Here is a 22,763-nt window from a genome sequence, read left to right on the forward strand (position 1 = left end):
GGCTAGTGAAATTCACTCCTGGTCCTGGAAGGCCACAGTCCATCAGGTTTTATACATGGCTTTGAATCTTTAACACATACCCATTTTAATATAGAATAATTAAGTGAACAACTCCTTGAAATGCAAGTCTTTAGGAGTCCAGAGTGGAATGAAAACTAGGACCATATGGGAAGATCAGTGCACTAGATTGTGTTTTTATCAGCATTGTATTATATTTTTGCTTGAAAAACTGAACCAGATTTAAGCCGGACCATGGTACTGTTTATAAAACTAAAATGAAAACAATTGTTCGCAGATCTCTTTTTTGTGTTCTTTACAGTGTAACCATTTAAAAAATACTGTTTTTGAAGATATTAAAAGGGGCTTTTAGCACTTCACATGTGGATTATAAACTAAAATAATGGGCTATCCTATTCTTGGGATAGATAGTGTTTCTTTACTTGTGTTCTATGGGCCAAGAAGATTGCTGCCACAAAGACAGGAGCTGTATAGTAGGAGAGGTAATAGTTTTTGTGCTTATTTTATGAAAATAAGTTTTAACTATTATTTTCTGGTTTACAAGTCCCATCTGTAAGTACTATAATCATTTTGCTGTCACAGTTCTGATTTTATTTAATTTTAAAGTAGATGTTCTATTTGTACAGAATATAATACTTTCAACTTCAAAACAGTATTTCAAAGTGGCAATTCAATAACAACACATTTGGAAAAACTGGCTTATGAATATTGGCCTACATTTTTCTTTCTGTTACAGGTTTTGAAACAGCTAAAAGGAGATAAGTACACTTTCAGCAAAACACAGGGAGTTTTTGAGGAGGCAAAATATAACTAATAATATTTGCAAATTCTAAAGTCTTAGACTAGGTGCAGTGGAAATGTAATATTGACCAACTCTCATTTTGTATTATAAAAATTGTAAGGAAATAAATTATGATAATATTTATTCATTGATCCTTTACAGTTAAGTTTTGAAGTCTGTAAATTTATTAGCATTGCATGTACTGATTTTGAAAATAGTTTGTCATTTAGCTTAATCATCTATTCAAAGTAAATAATTTGATATTGGCAGATTGGAGCCATTTTGCTCAATAGGTTGATTAGTCAAGGATGAGCAGAAAGGTATCCAATAGGCAATTCACAAATTAGCTGGTTGATCTAAAATATCGATCAGTTCCACAAAGTCATTACACAAAATAATAAGAGGTGGACACATAAATGACATAATTGGCTTTAAAATAACTTTTAAAGGTCCCTTGCAATCCACACAAACACTCTTTTTTCTGATTTATATTGTACTGATTGTAGACGAAAGCTGCAGAAGAATAAGTTCAACACAGATAATGCCAATTGCTTACTTCAAAAGAAAAAGAAAAGGCTCACTTGATTTCTCTTTAGAGTCTCACAAATGCAGGTGTGTTTTCACTTTGTAAGAAAGGTAAAGTAATAGTATAGATAAGTATACAGTATACTAGAGCTTCCTTCTTTACTAGTCATAGGGGGTACTCCCCTCTGAAAACATGCAGTATATAAGGAATTAAAAAATGCATAAGAGAAACAGACAGAATATTTTGTTTTGAATTCAAATATTGAATGTGTGTTTTGTGCTGTTTATTCTGTTGACATTAGATTTTTCTTTTTTAGTGACATTTCATCCAATTTCTGGCAGATAACATGAACAAATACAGAGATTTATAATTATTATTATATAATTATTAAGTGATTATATACATATAAGACTGAAAAGAATTTAAAGGATCTTATTACGGAAAAGACGATACGAGAAATCAAAAGAATTTTGGGATATGTATATATAAACTTAAAATTTGTAGAATTTGAAATCAGGGATGTCATTTTAAAATTGCATAGTGAACTAGTACAACCTCATTTACAATATTATATAAAATTCTAATCAACGTGTTGAAAAGAATTGCTGTTCTGGAATACAGAGTAAGTGACCAGATACATTCCTGGGTTTAAAGAATGTTAAACATACTGAAAGAACCAAATCTACTTATAAGTTTTAGTACAGATGACTAAGAGGGGAGCTATTCATTTATTTAAAATTCTTAAAAGCTTAAACCCAAATTAAACCCAACAGTATTCTTCAGAATCAAAAGTGAAACCTGAACCCGAGAGAAACAAGTGGAAAGCAAGGGGAAATGCATTTAAACTGAGAAAAAAAGGCACAGTTTACACAAATGGTTGTGGGAGGCAGTAACAGGTTGCCTAGTCATATTGTCAAATTTGATACCCATAGCTTCTTTCAAGAAAGGACTAAATAAGATTCTCAGGTCAAACTGTTATTATTATCATTCACATGGGTGTGATGGACTAAATAGCCAACTCTCATTTACAACCATTCTCATGTCTTGAGTTTAAGCAGCTGTAGAACATTCTTAATATTATTTATTAGCATTTTCCCTATTTTGCTCACACTATAATTATAATATTCTTGGAAAGATTGATGGGAAGATAACTGCAGATAAGAACATTTTGGGACTTGAATTTTAAATGAAAAATGTAAAGAATAATTTAAAGACAAAAAAATAAGTGTTTGAAAATTAATGTTGTGTTCAAATTAAGCAAGTGAAAGCATGCTTTAAATTTCAAATGAAGAAAACAGTTTTTGTTTAATGTGATACCTTTGCTTTTATTATTAGTGTCCTACATCTTGACAGTGGTGAAATGTATTGTAGTTTTGCAATGCTAGTTTAGATCCTGACACTGTTGCCAATTTTTCTTCTATTGTACACTAAATAATGCACTGGATTGAAGATGTTCTTTTCCATAAACAGAAAAGTTGGAAATGATGTCCTATGCTGCACATCCAATGCTCTCAACAATTAGTCATGTAAAAGATTTAGAAAATTATCTTAATTTCTTACAATAATCCTAATGATAACATATATCATAGCCTTTTTGTGATATAATTAATCCACTTCTGTTGTCATATGAGATCCTTATAACTCAGATTTATTATATTTTCTTTCTTTCAGAAAACAAAAATATCAACTTATGACAAGATGTGGGAATTTATGAGCAGCCGAAGACATTCTGTACTTGTCAAAAACAATGAAGAAGGTATCCAGCGTGTGCTCACCTCTGATTATGCCTTCTTAATGGAGTCAACGACCATTGAGTTTGTTACACAGCGGAACTGTAACCTGACACAGATTGGAGGCCTTATAGATTCCAAGGCGTATGGAGTTGGCACTCCCATGGGTATGTCATATGTCAGACTTTTGAACTTCCTACATTAATCATTGTTAGTACTAATAAAAGAGGCAGTGTGGCAACAAAATGCCATTAGCTGTTTGTATAGGCTTTTTAGCAGAACACACTTGCTGGGGTTTAATTGAATTTATGCAACAGCTCAAATTTCTAGACCCCTACTATGTATTCATTTTCTAAATGTTTGACCAAGGAAGGACTCCAGGCAAGAAAATATAAAAGAAAGATTGGATCTTTTGTCTTTAATAGTTTTCAGAGAAAACCGGTTTGATTATTCCTCACTGCTACAGATTGTTTAATTGCCTTATGTAAGCAGCCCTGGGCAGTGTCAGATGCAGACAAAAATTATTTGTATGCTGTTTTTTTAGCATGGTACCTTTCAGAAATGATATTCTAAGTATTACTTGGAGATATTTTAGCACAACTAGTCTAGTTTTAATCTTTGGGTTATATTGATTCAGACTGAATTTGTCTTATTATTCTTACAAAGGAACCAAAGCATATGAAATTGATAAATGGAAGATAAATACAAAGATAAATATATTTTCTTCTTTATAGTTATACAATTTGACGAGACAAACAGGAAAAAACAGAACCCAACAGAAAATGCACTTAAATGCTAAGTGCATTTTAACAAATTTACAAACATTCATACTTAATGTTTTGAATAATCAGATTATACAAAACAGAACATAAACCAGTTTTTTTTGTATTAGGCAGATTGCATTTCTATGTTCCGACTCTTAAGAATCTGGTACTTATGGCAAGTAAAGAACAAATATCCATTTCAGGAAATGCTTGTTCAAAGAAAAAGTTGAATTGGAGTTTTGTTTGTTGACCTTTTAAAAGACATTTCATGAAGGCAAGTGGCCAACCTTGTGTATGAGGGTCAAAATAATGTTTGCTCAGCAAACACTTAAAAAAATCCAATTTATCTAAACAAATAAAATTACAATTTAACATCATCACATTCTGCATTACTCATAGGGCTGCATTAAAAATGTCATAAGTTCGTGCTTTAAAGAAAAGCAGCAACGATGGAAGTGAAAGACAAAAACAACCTAAAGTGGTGTATCTCATGTATACTTAACAGTAATGGACAACTTTGGCCCATCTAAAATTGACATTTTTTAAACATTTTATATAATATGATATGGTTTGCTAAATTTATATTGAAAGGAGTTTGTAAATCTAAAGATGCTGTAATGTTCAAGATAATAAAAATGTAGACTGTACATATGCTGAACTAATTAGTGCAAAACAGTTCCAAATTAGCTGTTCTGTACAAATGCAGAATATTTTATATTTTTAAGGAATGTATAGTTCAGGGTTTTTAAAAAATTTTCTTCGGGCATAATTAGCTCCAATAAAAATCGTTGTCAATACTGAATTATTGAATTTCGGGCATTTTTGTTTTTAACTATTTGTGTCTTAAGTCATTGTTGACCCATCACATTACATTTTTTAAGTACACGTCTTGTATTGTGACTTTTATTGTTCCTGAGAAATATATTTTATAATGAGAAATATACTTTAATTACATAGGAACTGTTTTTTGTGAATTACTTATTTTTTTCTTTAGATCTGTTATGTTGGAGTTGGATGCTTAACATCTTATAGGTTGGAACTGAAAACAAGGGTACTTAGATTGTTCTAATTTATGTAATTTCTAACTATGAGTTTAACAGGAAAAGGTGAATGCAGATAAAAAAAAACAATTTATCTTGACTATTTACAAAATCACATTATGAAAAAGGGTGAAGACAGCCAATTCTTTCTGATACTTATTATGACTACGGGACATTGGTAACTTCTGTAGGCTGTAACCTGACTGTAGGCTGTGACTACCCAACTCCAGCACTAGAAAAGGGAGATGCCAGCCCTCAAAGGGTTGTTATGCAAAACAGCATTGATTATATTTCCTCCTTCCTTCACCGTAAAAGCTTGTTTTCTAATCCAGGACAAATCAAACCCATCTAATCCAGCAATGCTATATGTCAGTCCAAGTGTTTGCATTAAACAGCTCCCACAACAAATCATAGATCATTAAACAAACACCTGCATCTAATTAAGCAAAGGAAACTCACCGTCAGTTTCTTATGTTGAAGCATCTCTACAGCCTATGCAAATGGCTTGAACCACACAGTCAAACCATAAAGCGTTGACACCAAGTGTTGACTGTTTTTCTCCTCCTAGTGCTCATGTTCTTTACTGGGGAGTGTTATCCCCAGCATGTTAAAATGTGTTATCGAACAAGGCAGTAAGTTGTTGAAAACATTTTCTGTAGTTGACCAGATGTTGCTTGCTAAACTGAATTAGTAGTTGCAGTACCATAAGGCTTTTGTTGTGGATTTTGATTTAACTTTCAGTATATATAAAGATGAATACCTGAGAGGTTTCTGTTTTTTTGCAATAAAATGAAGTATTACTTCATTTCATGAAGTTTTGTTGATATGATTTTGCTTTTTCCTTTTTTTACAACTCGACCATCTTAATAGGACATAAGAGACCATCAGTACAATTCAACATTATATTTTTCATTTGATTAGCATGATATTATCATAAACCTCACTGGTTGTGCAAAGGAGTGATTTAATGAACCATTCATTGTGGTCAGAAATGAGCTGCTTGTCTTGTTACCTTTCCTCAAGAGGATGTAAATCCTTCAAATGACATTGACATTTAATTTATGAATGTTTTCTATGTGTCATGTGAGTCAGAAGATCTACAGCCTGCAGAAATTACATTTTAGTTTGTGGCTATCAATTTTAATGTCTGTATATGTTTTTTTTATTAACAAACACACATTGTATATAGCTGGAAGCCTGTTGTAAAAAGAATCATGTTAGCATCATTATTCCCCTGTGAGGAATTTGCTTGCAGCCAAGAAAAGGGCATTAAAATTGCAAATTCTAACCTTTTATTACCAGTTACCATATGTATGCTGTGTTCCCCTGCCTTATTGTTATCCAGGAGTTTTATACGCTGAAGGAGAAAATACCTGTCAAACACTGACAAGTTTGTAGCTTGTAACTTTTAACCCAAAAGTTGCTTACCACAATGATGTGCTTACATCTGTGCATTACACAAAATAATTGAATTTCAGCTTAAGAAACACAAAAGATAATTCATATTTAAAATGTATATGACTTTACTGTTGCAAACGTGTAGTTGTTACATTTGCAGCTAACAAAGTCATCCAGAAATTCAGATTATTGCTCTGCGTGTCTTAACATTTCATACTAGACTATTGGAGAAACCTAGTGAGCCCAAGTAGAGCTATGAAATAGGTACTGCATTGAACTATGCACCTATTAAGAGAAGTTCATTCTTAATTTAAAGAACCATTCAGACGATTGTTTGATGAGTTTTTCAGGTGATTGAAGGAACCACATTGAAAATGCTATGCCTGCAAAGGGAGTTTATTTTTTCACTGCATTTTTTTTCTGTTACCTTGTATATACAGTTGCAGGAAAAAGTGTGTAAGCCCTTTAGAATTACGTGGTTTTCTGCACTCACAAAAATGTGGTCTGATCTTTGACTAGTCACAGTAGTAGATATAAGACAAACACAAGCTGCTTAAACTAATAACACAAAACAATTGTACTTCTTCTTGTCAATATTGAACACAGCGTTTAAACATTCACAGTCCAGGCTGGAAAAAGTATGTGAACCGTTGTATTTAGTCACTGGTAGAACCTCCTTTAGCAGCAATAACCTCCTAAATAACCTTTAGCAGCTAATGAGACTTACACAACAGTTAGGAGGAATTTTAGACCATTTCTCCTTCTGATATTGATATTCCTTATGTGAACAGCTCTCTTCAGGTCGTGCCACAGCATCTCAATTGGGTTGAGGTCTGGACTCTGACTTGGACATTCCAGAACACAAATTTTCTTCAGTTTAAGCCATTCTGTTGTTGATTTACTCCTGTGTTTTGGTTCATTGTCTTGTTGCATCACCCAACTTCTATTAAGCTTCAGGTGATGGACCGCTACCCTGACATTCTCCTGTAAAATTTATTGATACAATTTTGAATTCATTGTTCCCTCTAGGATAGCAAGCTGTCCAGGCCCTGAGGCAGCAAAGTAGCCCCAAACCATGATGCTCCCTCCACCATGCTTCACGGTTGGGATGAGGTTTTGGTGTTGGTGTGCAGTGCTTTTTTCCCTCCAAACATAGCATTACGCGTTTCTGCCAAAGAGTTCAACTTTTGTCTCATCAGTCCACAGAACATTTATCCAGAAGCGTTGTGGAACATCCAGATGGTCTTTTGCAAACTTGAGACGTGCAGCAATGTTTTTTTAGAGCAGTTGTTTCCTCCGTGGTTTACTTCCATTAACACCATTTTTGTTCAGTGTTTTTCTTATAGTGGATAAGAAAAACACTGGTCCTTTGCTGTTTCCCTTGGGTTCTTTTTCACCTCCTTCAGCATTGCACGCTGCACTCTTGCTGTGATCTTTGCAGGACGCCCACTCCTAGGGACGGTAGCAACAGTACTGAATTTCCTCCATTTGTAGACAATTTGTCTTACTGTTAATTGATGAACACCCAGGCCTTTAGAAATGCTTTTGTAGCCTTTTCCAGTTTTATGCATCTCTACAATTCTTCTTCTAAAGTCCTCTGATATTTCTTTTGATCAGGGCATGGTTCACATGAACAACTCTTTCTTGAGAAGAGCAGAATCTGTCAGTAACCAACCTTTGTGTGCCTTTTTTATAGGGAAGGGCACCTCCAACCCACACCTCCAATCTCATCTCATTGTTTGAAACTGTTGACTCCAATTAGCTTTTGGAGAAATAATTAGCCTAGAAGTTCTGTCACGAATGGTATGAAGAACCCTGTGCAGGTCAGGTAGTGAACAAATCCAATAGGGCAAGACGAAGTCTGAGTCAGGTAGGCAGGCAGTGTCGAAATCCAGGAGGCTGAAGAGAAGGTTCACAAAAAAGGTTTTGCGGGTGAAGAGGAAAACAGGAAAACAGTAGACTGTGTAATACCATATTTTTATCAGTAATTAATGCAGAAATCCAGGTAATTCCAAAGGGTTCCCAAACTTTTTCTTGCAACTGTACCTGTACTGTATATATAGTACATACATGACAGTCTAGCAGTCATAACAATTGTGTGAGATGTGCCTAGGGTCACCTAGGGCTAATTCTAGATTAAACACATACTTGTGTCAGTATTTTTTAAGTTATCTTTAAAAAATAATTTATCTTGATTAAGCAAATTTTCTTAGTCTCAAATATTTAGAAAATGTTCCATCAGTCATAAATTGCTTTACTAATAACATTTATCTACTGTACATCCTACATGATTTATGTAGGGGGTTTGGCTGAAGTATAACATTTTGCTACTTAGTCACATTTCTGAAAAACAATCATTACCTCTCATGTTTAATATGCTACTTTTTCTGCACTAGTGCAGAAAACACGAGTGATTATATACAGTAGTTTCTGAAGAAAATTGTATAAACTCTGCTTTAGGCAAAAATATTTATCTCTTAATAAACTTAAGTTATTTAATTAGACCTTCTAGATAACACTACATGTGTACATCCCAAGAAAATACCATTGAACCTTAGATTCAGAGCAAACCTTTAATGACAGATCTTTGCATTGTTGCAGGACACAGGACTTGCTAGTGTAATATATGTACTGTGGTATTGTATTTAAATGTTAGTTTCACATAGGAATTAGCTAAATGGACTTGTTTTGAGGTTTTGCAATGTTAAACAGGAATATGTTAAAATCCAGAATGAAGACTCAAATAATGTGTTGAAAAATGAAAAAAAGATGTTAAGGGAAAATAATCTGATACTGTTTAGAGGGGTCCCACAGGGATCTGGACTGGTTTCCTTCATATTTAAAACACTCATCTTGATTTTGACTTCCTAAATGTGCTAAAGTTGATATGAGATCATATATTGATTTGAAAATGAGAATCTCCAATACATAGTTGAATAAAAAAAATCTGAAAAGACTAAGTGTCTTATTCAACATTTAGGAGTGTTCAGACACCTGTCAAATTAAGTTGAATGCAGACAGCTGTACAGCAGTTCTATATACTGTACATGTTGTAAAAAAGGTCTGTACCAGATCCACATCAGGTCACTGGGCCAGGGCTCATCTGGGTTTCTGCAGCATTTAGGAGATGGGAAACCCATCCGTCAATGGAAGGCCAGTCTGCTTGGGGGATTACCCAATACTTTTCCACACTTACAGTATGGAGTTGGATGGACTGGAGCAAGTGGGGTACATTACCTCGTTCAATCATACAACAGCAGGAGTCTGCAGCAGGGATTTGAACGAACAACAGTTAGTATGGAATGACAAAATAAAAGAAGTGGATGTCTTTTCCTTTCTCATGAGAAAATAACATGGATCATTTATACTAATCTTTAAAGTCCTGAGAAGAGTCAGGGATGCCAGTGCTAATGAAGAGGAAATACAAGACATTTTAGATTGAAAATAGGATTAAGTTCTTTTCACAGAGGTTTGGTTCTGAAACAAACCATCCAGCTCTGCTGTTGAAGCTGATTTCTTGGAACCATTCAAGAAATGGCAAAGTGAGATTGTCAGACCATTATGTTACCAATAATCAAGCAAGCAGGATGGGATATGATATATTCTCAAACTTCTATTTACAATTTAACAACCTCTCAAACTGCATTTAGCTTTTTCTACAAAAGAAAAATTACATGCAATGAATTATTATTCGATTCAGCTGAAAAAGATCTAATTCAATGTAATGTTTAATCTAATTTTTCATAAATTGCAAATACCACTGTATTATACTGTATATTTTATTTCATTTTCTTAACTGCTGAAAAAAGAAATAAACCCTGATGAATTACAAAAATATAATTATATGATGGAGGAAGCATTCCTCAGACAGTGCAAACATATCTGTTATTTGTTGTTGGTACATCTTGGTTTCCATAACCGTCTAATGGTGGGTGTAAATACAAGTCACAAAGTCAGTATCAGTATCAGTATTGGTGACATTTGCATTGATAACTATATAAGTATTCTGCTAGAGGCTATCACATTGGTGCATTTTCAATGTTGCATCTGCTCTCCCTGATTTATGTGTTGTGCTTGCGTCATTACACTTGAATATCCTGAACATGCTCTATCACTGACTTTATGATTGGCATTGTAATGTCTCAGAAGTATACTAATGGTGTTCCAGTGACATCTGAAAATGTTTGAAACAGCTTTCCAGGACATTCCAGCTTGATGCATTGCCAATTCTTGATTCCACTCATCATTGAATGTGTATGGGGTACACTTTCATCTGTGTACAATGTTTCTTGTAAAGCACAGTAACTCTGCTTGTTCCAATAAATACATTGGGTGTGCAGTTTGCACATGCAGTTTATGATGTGTCACTCTTGAAAACTTTCTGTCATGTTGTTATGTGTCATGTAGGCATCACCAAATAAACTAGGTAATGTGTTAAATGATTTGCTTTATTTTTCATGTTTCCTATCAGGGATAGTTTAAACAGTGTAATGGCAGTTGAAAAGACATTATTTTTCTGCAGTTATATCCTTTGTTCCTTTGGACAAGAATGGCTTGTATGTCTAATTTGTTTGGAGTTTTTTTCTTTAGCATAGCCTGGGAAGAAGATGTGATGTAATTTACAGACTTTCTTGTGCAAAGTCTTTGAGAGAGGAAGGATATTGTGTTGAAACACCAGACATCATTTTTGGTCAAGGAATGAAAATCCCTTGAAGAAAACAAAATTTAAAGTAGTATGATAATTACATATTACCCCCAGAAACCTGGAAAGAAATTTATTATAAAAAAGGTTTTCCTGTGGGTGATCCTGAATCACAGCCTCAAAATTTTTGTTGTGATTAGCACAGTTCTGTCATTGATTATGCTACTGTACTTTCGTTAAAGTCGAAGTTGTTTCAAGCAATTATATTCAAATACACCTGCATAAAACAGCATTTAAAAATTCTGTTTTCAAGTGACTCTCTTATAAGGCTGTTAATTACTCAGGAGCATGACTGATTCCCCAACAGTTCCTTTCCTGTGGAATTCCATTCAAATATCAAATTGCCTCACACCTAAAACCCATTTGTGCCATTTGTTTTCATTTACTTTCAGCAGTCATCCTGGCCACAGTATTGTCTGGTTTGAGCCAAGATGGTGTCTATAAAATATGAATTATGTGCCACTAAACCAATAATTGATGACATTATTCTGACTTAATTGTCATCTAATTTACATAAGTAAAAAATATATCAATTTAATTTATTTTCTTTTAAAGAGAACGTGATCTTTTGAGTCATCGGTCCATCTAATTTTGTGGGTACCTTGTTCCTTTTAGCGTTTAACATTCAAATGTCCATGTCAAAATACAAAGTAGCATTTAAGGTATTAAAAATAAAATAGTAACATAAGAGAGTCTCTGCAAATTTGAATTTGAATGGAAAATCTCTTTTAATATGCTAAAACAAATGTGCCTTCAGTTGTAAAATGGTATCTCATTTGTATTTCGATGCTGTTATGAAGTGACATTGCATTAGGGATTTGATTACTATTACTTCCCTTTGATCTTTGTGATTACAGCCATGTTTCTTATTTTAAATCTGTTGTACCCTGCCACTTATTTCACACTGTTCTTAATTTAATGATTGAATGCATTAGTGATTGGCACTTATGTTGTGTGCAGTGAGCAGCAAGTGACAGCTGGATTCCTATATTTAAATGTACTGTATTAACAAATACATATAACAGTGCAAACACATTTCATCTTCTTTGAGTTATCCCTTTGAATTGAATAGTAATATCCAAGGGAAAGCCTGCTTAAAATGAGTACAATGCAAACATAATACCAGTCCTTCCTTTACAATTTACGCATGCAGTACACATAATTTAAATTAAAATGAAGCAATTAATCTGAAAATGCAATTGGTTAGAGATGCCTCACTTCATCATAACAAGTATATATAAAAATGCACGTTTAATTAAATTTAATATATTTAAAATATAATAAATACCTGCAGTCTAGATAAAATACTATCTATATTTGTAAGAGTTTTGAGACTAAAAAAGAAATGAATGTATACTCTTGTAAACTAATGCTAGTTTAAAGAGCTTTACAAATATCCCTCCTTTTAAACATGTTTAATATGGTTTGTTGATCTTTTGAATGAAATGTTTAGATTTGGATTTTGACTTAGAAAATTATTATATACAATATATCACTCTTTCTTCTAAAAATAGAATGAGAAGCTGTCTTTAACGTGTTAGGTATAATTCCAATAATTAGGAAAAAAATGAATTTTAAGACTAGTTTTACTATAAATATGTTTATTCACATCTATTTAACAAAAGGAACACAAATGTAACTTTTCCCACTAATATATTCTCACATATTTTATCATGTGCTTGTGAAAACAGAAACACTGCCATTGAAGTGGTAATCTCAAGCAAAGGACTAAGATAATATCAAAGGTTAATGACGTCTGCCGTCTGCTATTTGCAGGATGATAGAACCTTATCTTTGTCAGCTTTCATCAAATTGTGCCCTGTGGGCCTTTTCTAACCAAGACTTATATTTTTCTATATGCTGGCTTCTTCATTCACTGTTGTGTACAGTATAACAAAGTACATTTATGGTTAAGATGACACCAGTTTGTTATAAAGGAGCTATAGTACCTGAGGTAAAGCTTTTTGTTTTGTAGGATCAATCCTGCTGTATTTTTTTTAATCTCAGTGGGTAAAAAAAAAGTGTTACATTCACATGACATTGAAAAGGGCTTCAGAATGCTGACAGTATGAACTTGTGAAGTACCATACTGTATATTAAGAGGTGCCTTATTTAAGCTAAATAGAAAACAACAAAAATTATAGTATCCTAAACTTATATCCTACCAAAGACGTTTAAGTACAATCTGCCATTACAAAAACAACAACATAGTAGTGTTATTGCAATATGCATAGTCAAAAGAGTTAAGAGTGGGGAAGGAGCTATACCAGTGTGAAAACTGCAGAGGGTAATTCCAGTGAAAAATAAAATGGAAGAAAAAAAGCTCCTTCTTCAGATGCGTCTACGGCCAAAACATTGTGTTTTTGCTTTATTTTCTTTGCTTTTCATCACTTAATTAATTTATATGTGTTCTATGTGTTCCGTTACACTTAAGAAAAACCAATTTCAGTGTTATATAGTTGTATTTTCCTCATTTCAGACACTGGTGAGGCAAATAATGAAATCAGTTTAATGGTATCCAGTGCTGAAACTACTAGAGGGAGTGCTGCTGTGAGTTATGGTGGTTTATGGTGGTTTATCATATTAAAAACATTTTTTTTTCACTTGCTACAGGTTCTCCTTACCGGGATAAGATCACCATTGCAATTCTGCAGTTGCAGGAGGAAGGGAAGCTGCACATGATGAAGGAGAAGTGGTGGAGAGGAAATGGCTGTCCAGAAGAAGAGAGTAAGGAAGCCAGTGCTCTGGGAGTGCAAAACATTGGAGGGATCTTTATCGTGCTTGCTGCAGGCCTCGTTCTCTCAGTGTTTGTGGCAGTGGGAGAATTCTTGTATAAATCCAAACAAAATGCACAACTTGAAAAGGTAAAACAACATTTTTTAATTTCTGGACTGCATTAAAGTAGGAGACCCATCGTTTATGTGCACATGCGTTTTATAAGTAATGGGTGGCACAAATAGTTGATTAAAAAAGCACAAAGATAAAGCTAGCACATTCAAAACATTCCAATTTCTTTAATTTGTGCAAAATATTATGTGCCCCTCAGATAGGAAACATTGTGCCAAATGCCTTAAAATGTGTTGAATTTTCAGTTTAAAATTCTAATATGAGAATTTAGCTATATTACCAATTAGTGGCTTTTCATTTTTGCTTAGCATACTCTTCATGGATTGAGCAAGAAACGACAAAAAAATGCTTATAGCCTATTTGATGAAATATAGTTAGAATTTATGCTTTATGTTATATGGTGAAGTGGTAATCTGTCATTGTCTTTGTAATTTGTGTATTATCATGACAAAAAATACACTTAAGGCTGCTTAAATTGAGTGCTGTGCTAAGTTTGTCTTGGATGATTAGATCCTAAAGATGATACAATATTCTATTTTTTATTCTTTGGTGAAAAAAGAAGAAATTTAACACAGCATTTTATTATTCTGAAAACAGTATTCACTATATTATATATATATAGGTAAACCTAGTTAAACTTTGCATGTCAATTCTAGAGACACACTAAACATTTTTCCTAAAAAAGTCAGCATCACAACTTTGCAACACAAACCTTTTTTGTGAGGAGGGTGATTAATCATGACGCCTGCTACAATTTCAGTGTTTTAAGGCAGGGCCACTCAGTTTTACTTTTTAAACCTTATTTCATTTTTCATAAACATAGTAGTGTAACCTAGCAATACTTCTTCATAATCATATGTAAATCCACATTGCACAGAACAAAACTCACTCATTAATCACAAATTCCCAAACTTTCCCTTTAGTAAATACTAAGAGTTTTAGCAGAACAGAAACTTGTCATCAAATGACACATTTGGAATTTGTTATTGATGGGTAGGCTGAGGTTGTAATTTAAACTGAGCCCTGTTCATTTTAAATTTAGTCACAGTGCCTATTAATTAGCACCTTTATGTTTATGTTGGCTTGTCACAAACCCTGAAAGTGGACATGATTACCAGAGGCATCGTTTTAGCAGTTGTCAGTTTTTTCAATACATTTCAATCAATGTTGTTTCATGTAAAGTAAAAGGCTATGCAGATCTTAAACACCATATCCTGACAATACTATTTTGGTAAATTATGGGTTGGCAATAATTAACTACAGCAATGAAAATAGTTTTGTAAGATATCAAAGTTGAACAGTTACCTTTAAGCAATTGCTTGGAAAATCACTGCAAACAGCTATGAATGTTAAACCCAACTCAAGGAAATACTTTAGAAATACTTCTTTTCATTCCTCATATCTGACATTTTAAAAATATTGTAAGCTTTTGTCAACGTGTTTTTCATATTTTCCATTTATACCTGATGCATGGACAGTATCAGAGATCATATACTGTAGAACCTGTGAGTTATTCTTTTTCCTCTAAGGGTATCTGGTTTAAAAATACATTTTCTACTACCATTATTGACTTTAAATTCAATAAAGGAGGTTGTACAATAGGCCATTATTGATGCATCACATATATTTCTTGTGAAGTAGTGTTCCAAGGAAAGTCCCTGTTGTTGGTTTCAATGAAACATACATTGACTTGAATATTGAGGTTGATTCTAATGATAACTAGATCTCAAACATAAACAATGTGCGGAATATATGAAAGTGAAAAAGATATTACTGAAAAGAAGAATTTTCCGTTTTAAGTAAACATTTTTAAATCGCACTTTATAAAACACCTTCTGAACAGCATTTAATGGTAAGAGATTATGTTCCTTTTCTGCACTAAATGGCTGGCGGAAATTTCTATATAAAGCATGTTATACATCATACTTTTACAAGTGTTGTAAAAGTATGCTTGTGTATCTTTTTAATTTTCCAGAAAGGCCCTAAAAGAAAAGAGGCTATTTTCACACTGTGTTGGTCAAAGTACCAACTTGAGAATTACTGTGGTATTAAGCAGTCCTTTGTTGTCTTTGTCATGCTTAGTAGTAAATACCCTGCAATTTGCATTTTATAATGACTTTTATTTTGTGTTTATTTTAAAAGACACTTTCTTATATAATGTGATGAGCAATAAACCTCAAAATGCAAGCAATGTTTATTTACTAATTCAAAAGGACTTGTTTTATGATGGAAAACTGTATTTAATGTAGTCTTCATTTTTTGCTCATTTTGTAATGCAAGTAATCTTCATTTGACTGCAAAGTCAAATGGCTTGTTAAAACTTTTAATAAAAGATAAAGAAAACTTCAATGCATTTGATCCTAGAAGTGTTGTATCATTTAGTATCTGTCGTGCTGGTAGAAATACTGTAGAATCCTTAAGGTTTTCTGACATTTTCACACATTTCATGGGCACATGCTTGGCTTTCATTCACAAATCCTGATTACATGCTATATGGTGGCATATCCAGAAAACGATGCATCGATATGTCAATATCAGATATAAAACTTAAGGTGTACTGTAAGTACTACCCAAAATTACTAAGAAATTCAATAAGCTGCGAAGGGTTAAAACCCATTCACATTATAAGGCCCATACCAGGCCAACAGATAAAACATCTAACTGAACAGAACTTTACAAGAAAAAAAAATCGGCACTGAGCAAAATATAATCAAACGCAAGTAACATAACCAAGCAGAGACAGGACATTTTATTGTATTTCCAATCAGTATACCCATGTTGTTAGAGCAGTGGTTCTCAACCAAAGGTTTGAGACTCCCTTGAGGTTCTGTGCAGCTTTCAAGAAGGGTCTTCTCTGTAAAAAGTCAACTCTATGTCAAAGTGTAAAATCAACACTTTAACATAGTGCATATGTTCTGACAAAAGGTGAGGTAAATCTTTTGGCTGTGCTTTGCCTTTTAATATTTCAAATGAATAGTATTATTATTTATTAAAAATAAGATATTTCAATTAAGTTTTATGTTTATGTTTTAATTTGGGTCGATTTCTTAAAAAGGTGTTGCCCCTGCCAGAAGAGGTTGACAAATCCTGTATTACAGACACACATATGTGGTTTTCACTCACCTCTGAAGCAGTGGTTTAGTTATATTTCAGAGGACAATGTATCCCCACCTATTTTGGTTGAATACATTTAAGTCAAAAAGCCCTCACATGCCCCACAGCCCTTACAGACAAAAATTCCTTCCTTCTTTAAAGGTCTTCATTGAATTTATCTTATATTTTTCCATATTGCAAAGATAAGACATAGTGAAAATGACTGCAGTTAACCAACACAAAAAGGAAAACATTCAACTGTATATTATTTTTTTCTTTAATATATTATAATTAAATACTTTATGAACAAATATAAGCTGATCCAAATAATTTAACATTTTCATAACATTTTATTTAATTATAAATCTACTTTTGATGGAGTTTTATTCATTCCATATTGAGATGCCAAATCGCAAATGCTTTCCTGAAAGGATAGAAAGCCATATTAAATAAGTTTTCTTCTATTACACATAAACTATTTTACTAAGAATGTTAAGGTGTAAAACTATAATAGTTGCATTCATACATAGGAATTGTTTTGCATTCTTTAACAATGGAGATAAGGATTTCACCATCAGATACTTTAGGCATACAACTTGTATTAGATCCATGCTGTTTCACATTACAATACAATGATATTTAACTTGTATGAAATTCTAATTGTATTATAATGCCTCTGTGGTCTAGATTGAAAAATAAAACTCCAATCTACATGTAGCTTTTGGAATGTCAGGCATGGTATTTTGGAAGTTACATAAAAGACAACAATACAGGAGTACAGACTGATAATAACTAGGAAGTACTGTTGACAAATAGATCTTTATATCCTTTAGTCTTATTGTAAATAAAATGTAATGTGAATAAAACTATTGTTAAAATCTATAATAAATGGGAAACCTAGCTTTAAATTACTAAAGATATGCTTTTTGAGATTTGGAATAATCTGAGAAGACATCCATTTGGTCAAAATGTGTCTTAAGAACCACTGTTTAGAGTCACTTTTTCTCATATAAACATGAGCTATAGAGGATATGTTTTTGATTAACCATCTATAAATATTTGTTTTTAACATTGATGGTCTGCTTTTAATGAAATGCATTTACAACATGCACTATAAAAGTTAATGCCATGGTCCTCCTTCATTGCTTCAAAATAGCTTTGACTTTCATTGCTTTCACATAAGTAGCTGGCCTTCATCTCAGGGGAGGGTGGCCTTGAGCAACACCTATCCTCCTTACTGCCATTTATTCATTTCTTGTTCACATTACCTTTTTCATCTATTTTTGTCATCAAGCTTGAAGAGACAGCAGAAAGTGCTTCACGGGAGCAAGCCATGGAAAAAGGTCTACTCTCCTTTTATATTAATGAGAGCATTCTAATAAACAGTTGTTTATCATGAATTTATTTGTGAATGTGCACTTTGTCAAAGAAAACAAATTGACATCTTCATTACTGTAGAATGCTAGCAGGTTAGACCATCTGTAATTATTCATGTCATATTTTACCAGCTATCTCTGTTAGTTTTTGCCTCAGTGGTTCATCTTCAAGATGGATCACAATTTCAAGTGCAAATTGCAATATGCTGGGTATTGCAGACAAAAACTAAAAATGTATTTCAACTAGTGGTAAAAAATGAAGCAAAATAAAAATTGGGGAGGTGGTTAAGCTGTGTGTAGTTACCATCCCCGAGCTTTGATTAGCTGTAGAAAAGCTTGAAAATCACAATTATTTGTATTCATAAATGCACTGTCCATCACCAAAAACTAAATCAAAGTTAATCCTTCCATTTATAACAAAGAAAACAAAAGGATTCTCCGTATTTGACTTTATGATGACATATTTGTTTAATATTGGACATTAACTGAAATAGGACAATTTAAATATTCTGTTTTTTCTGACTCCTAGAGTACCTTCTTGAATATTCTAGCATAAAATGTCAGTAGGCAGAATTATCTCATTTTCATTAGAGATTCACAACCCTTCATTTTTATTTGTTTCCCTATACTAGAACATCAAGCATCTGGCCATGTTGCTTAGGATGGTAACTAAAGAAGTCTTCTGAAAATGTACTGGCCCCTGTTAAAAATGAAAGCCACATGGAATATTCATTCATAATCAGCTGTGCAGTAATTCCGTAGCATAGTGTTTATCATAATTTCACTTAATTACAAATATTATCAATTCAATTCTAATGCCGAAGATGAATAACCATGAATAATTTATAAAACTATGTGTATGTGTTATTTTCACGATCAATAAGTTTTCCACCATTACTCTAAAATAAATAGTATAAAGAGCTTCTTTTTTCAGTGATATTTTATTCATTTTTTTAAATTCTCTGCATCTGAGATTGCATCTTTCCCTGGTTGACGTCTTCATAGAATGTGAGTTCTTTGCCTCTGGGTCTAAACTGTTGGATTGACAGGTTTTAGCTTTACATCAATCAAGCACCCCAGGGAAGTGGCATAAGGAGTCAAAAACTGATTAGAAAGGAAGCTCAGGGCTGGGCCTTTCAACCACTTTGACTGAACTTCAAAAAGATGAAAAGAGGTTTGATTGATTTGTCATACTAGATGGCAGGAAATTGACCCATGACATCTACTATAAGATACAGGATTACTGCCATTATTGGTTTAAGCAGTTTTTAACAAGACCTCGAGTAATGCTTACCAAACAAGGAAGCAGGTAATGAAAGTTGGCAAGGATGCCCAGTGTTATTTATAGCAAAGGAACTATGTGTCTGCTGATAAACTTTTTCTATTGGTGGAAATAAAGGGTGATATTTCACAAAATAAAACAGTATCTGCGATTTGGAAATATAAATAGATATAATATATACATTTGGTTTAAAATAACAACAATATTGAAAACCGAATTTTTTTATTCAGTGAAAATGTTGTACTTCATTGAATGTTGCCTCCATGGAAGCTTCTTCACAAATGCAAAGTGTGTGGTACCACAGCTTGCAACAGGGAGATGTGCTTTGTTTATAGATTATATCCTTTTATTCATACACTATATCAGAAAGCTTAAATTTTTAAAATTTAGTAATAATAAATAAGAAATAATAAACCCCAAATAACCCCTTGCAGATGTAAACTAAAATAAAAAAATCATTATTGATTGTTTTAATGTTCTAAGAAATATATACCGGGGGGTAGAGATGTCTTCTTTTTAACTTTGCAAAGCTTGATTCCCAGAATACCAACCTAAATCCAGGGAGGACATTATCTTATGCAGGATTTGCAAATGCCACTTTAGCTTTTATGAAAATGAAGAAGCAGCTTAATTGGGCATGCAGATACATGGGATTTCAGTCTGTGAAAATGTAATATGCATCAATAAACAAGTCATGCTGCTTGGCAGATTTGACTTTTCAGTGACAAAGTGAAATCTGCCGTGGAAAAATCACTTTAGCTATTATGCTGCACATACAGTATTCAGAAGGCAGTGGCCCAGTGTGAGTCTGGGAACCCTATCTTGCCAAATTCCTGTTTGCTCATAGGCAATGAACCAGTTCCAGTGGGATGTTGCATTTGCTGGCAGAGAGGCACTACTTTGTTTGCAGGGATTTGTTTTCAAACCTTTCTTTTCTTCCACAGAGGTCCTTCTGTAGTGCCATGGTGGATGAGCTAAGAGTGTCTCTGAAGTGTCAGCGTCGTCTCAAACACAAGCCCCAGGCCCCTGTCGTGGTAAAAACAGAAGAAGTTATCAACATGCACACATTTAATGACAGAAGACTGCCAGGCAAGGAGACCATGGCATAACTGTTTTGGGGGGTGGGGTTGGGGATGGGAGGAGAAAGATGCCCTGAGCACAAACTGTCATCGTTGTTCAAAACAATTTGCCAGAAAATGTTTCCTGTGGAAATATGCAACCTGAGCAAAATCAAGTGAGTTACCTCATGCATCTGATAAGTAGAAGATGACTGTGTTACAAGAGTTGGAACTTATCAAAAAGGACTCCAATTCAGAATGGAAAAGGAAAAAAAAATACAGAAAAAACATTTGAGATGAACATCGGAACATGAGTAATGCCAGGTGTAGTTTGGGTTTAACTTTTCTTCTCTTGAATGTTTCAATGTGAATTGGTGACTGATGGTCTCATGGGCAAGTTCAGTGATCTTTCAACAATCAGCTTTCATCAAGTACTGTTGAGTAAACCAACAGAATATGCATTATACACAAAAAAAAAACCCGGAAAGAAACTAGTAGAAAGACTGTGAAAGGGAATGAACATTTTTAAAAATAACTTAATATGTTGAAATATATTTTCTATAGTCTGAAATCACATATAAAGTTGGTAATAGCTCTTTACCTTGATATCACAAAACAGCCAGTCCAAATTATTCAAAAATTTGGACCTTGTCAAGAAGAAAGACATTATTACTGCGCCAATGTTTTACCTCATGCTACTTTTCCCCCTACTAAGTGTAAATTTATTTTTACTTTTGGCAATACTTTGTTTCCATTTGTTGTGTTGGTTACATTATCATTAATTTGAAATATACTGCATAAAACAATGTGATTTGCCATGTTTGTGTTGCTTAGCTGGTAATCCTCCATTAAGGAAAGGTAGACAGGCTGTTTTGCTGCCCACAGGAAGATGCTGAGTTAGACCCAAAGAACTTGTGGCCCAATTTCAGACATCAAATTTAAATAATTTGAGTCTCTGAGCTTTTGAAACCCTTTATAATTTTGCCCACATTTTGGCTTGGAGCTTGCTTATCTAAAATATCTCAGAATTAATGTAAACATGGGACTATTATTTATTTATTTATTCATTATTTATTGGTTTATTTATTTTTATTGACTACATTACTTCTGTAAACTCCTACTACATCTAAATCCTCACAATTTTTTTGTTAGTTGTTTTTATTTATTTTGAAAAAAAATATTCACATTTATTTGTGGAAATGCAAGATTTCTATGAAAATAGTTTTTGTATGAAGAAAAATTTTGTAATAATTTTTATCAACAAAACTGAACATGGGCTCTACTTGTCTGTGGGTGTCCTTGTGGGGTGTGGTGTCAAGCATGCCTGGTAGTACATATGCACCACCAGTTTTCAATGAAGCTTATTTTTATTGTGTAAAGGAATCCTATTTAAAGAAAATATTTTTACTTCAGGTAAAAAGGCCCTGGTGCACTACCAATATTGCTTATCATTCTACACCCCTGATTTCCAATAGGCTGATAGTATACAGTGCTGAACAAATGTGTGTAAATGGTTTAAAATGGAAAAAAAAAATCTAAAAAATATAAAAGCTAATTTTGACCACGTCGTGAAAACAAAATGGAGTGCACACAGTTTACTGTTTGAAATTGATGCACAAGTTTTAAAAAAATATTAAAAAATTCTACACAATTTTTTCTTTGTTGAAAATTTTTTATTCTGTTGAAGAGTTGACATGAAGATTATGGGTACCTTTTCTTCCACTAATTTTCTGATCACATGGATACTAAGATGCAGGCAGTATAAGATATCTGTATTTTATGCAAACACTGAGATCCATATTCTTTAAAAGCTAATTTAACTGTGCTCTTTCCTGAGATATTTATTTGTACACAACAACAATTAATTATTACTATTATTTCTAGAAATGAATGAGGTTGTATTTCTCATTACATAAGTTACATAAGTTGTATTTGGATATTTTTACTTCCTTATCCCTTGGGAATTCAAGACCTTTCTTTGCAATTTTCAAAATCATTATCTTCAAAACATGCAAAATGAGGCAGGAAACCCTCTTTCATTGAGTCTACTTTTTATCAATACACTATCTCAGTTACAGTAGCTGTGACTATTTTAATAATACTAGTTCATAATGACAAGACAAACAAAGTTTTACTTCAATAACCCAT

The 22,763-nt window shown here is 33.2% G+C and overlaps 1 protein-coding gene across 1 annotated transcript in view; it reads left to right on the plus strand.

Moving 5' to 3' along the window:
• Window positions 1-22,266, plus strand: part of grik2 (glutamate receptor, ionotropic, kainate 2) — a 243,416-nt gene extending 221,150 nt beyond the window's left edge. Inside the window, 3 exon segments of the mRNA XM_006625959.3 lie at window positions 2,997-3,222; window positions 13,573-13,823; window positions 20,502-22,266. Of these exon segments, the coding sequence (XP_006626022.2) occupies window positions 2,997-3,222; window positions 13,573-13,823; window positions 20,502-20,666 (642 nt within the window). The 3' untranslated portion in view covers window positions 20,667-22,266.
• The last annotated feature ends 497 nt before the right edge of the window (window positions 22,267-22,763 follow it).

The sequence above is a fragment of the Lepisosteus oculatus genome, chromosome 2 (assembly GCF_040954835.1).
Source record: "Lepisosteus oculatus isolate fLepOcu1 chromosome 2, fLepOcu1.hap2, whole genome shotgun sequence".
NCBI lineage: Eukaryota > Metazoa > Chordata > Actinopteri > Semionotiformes > Lepisosteidae > Lepisosteus > Lepisosteus oculatus.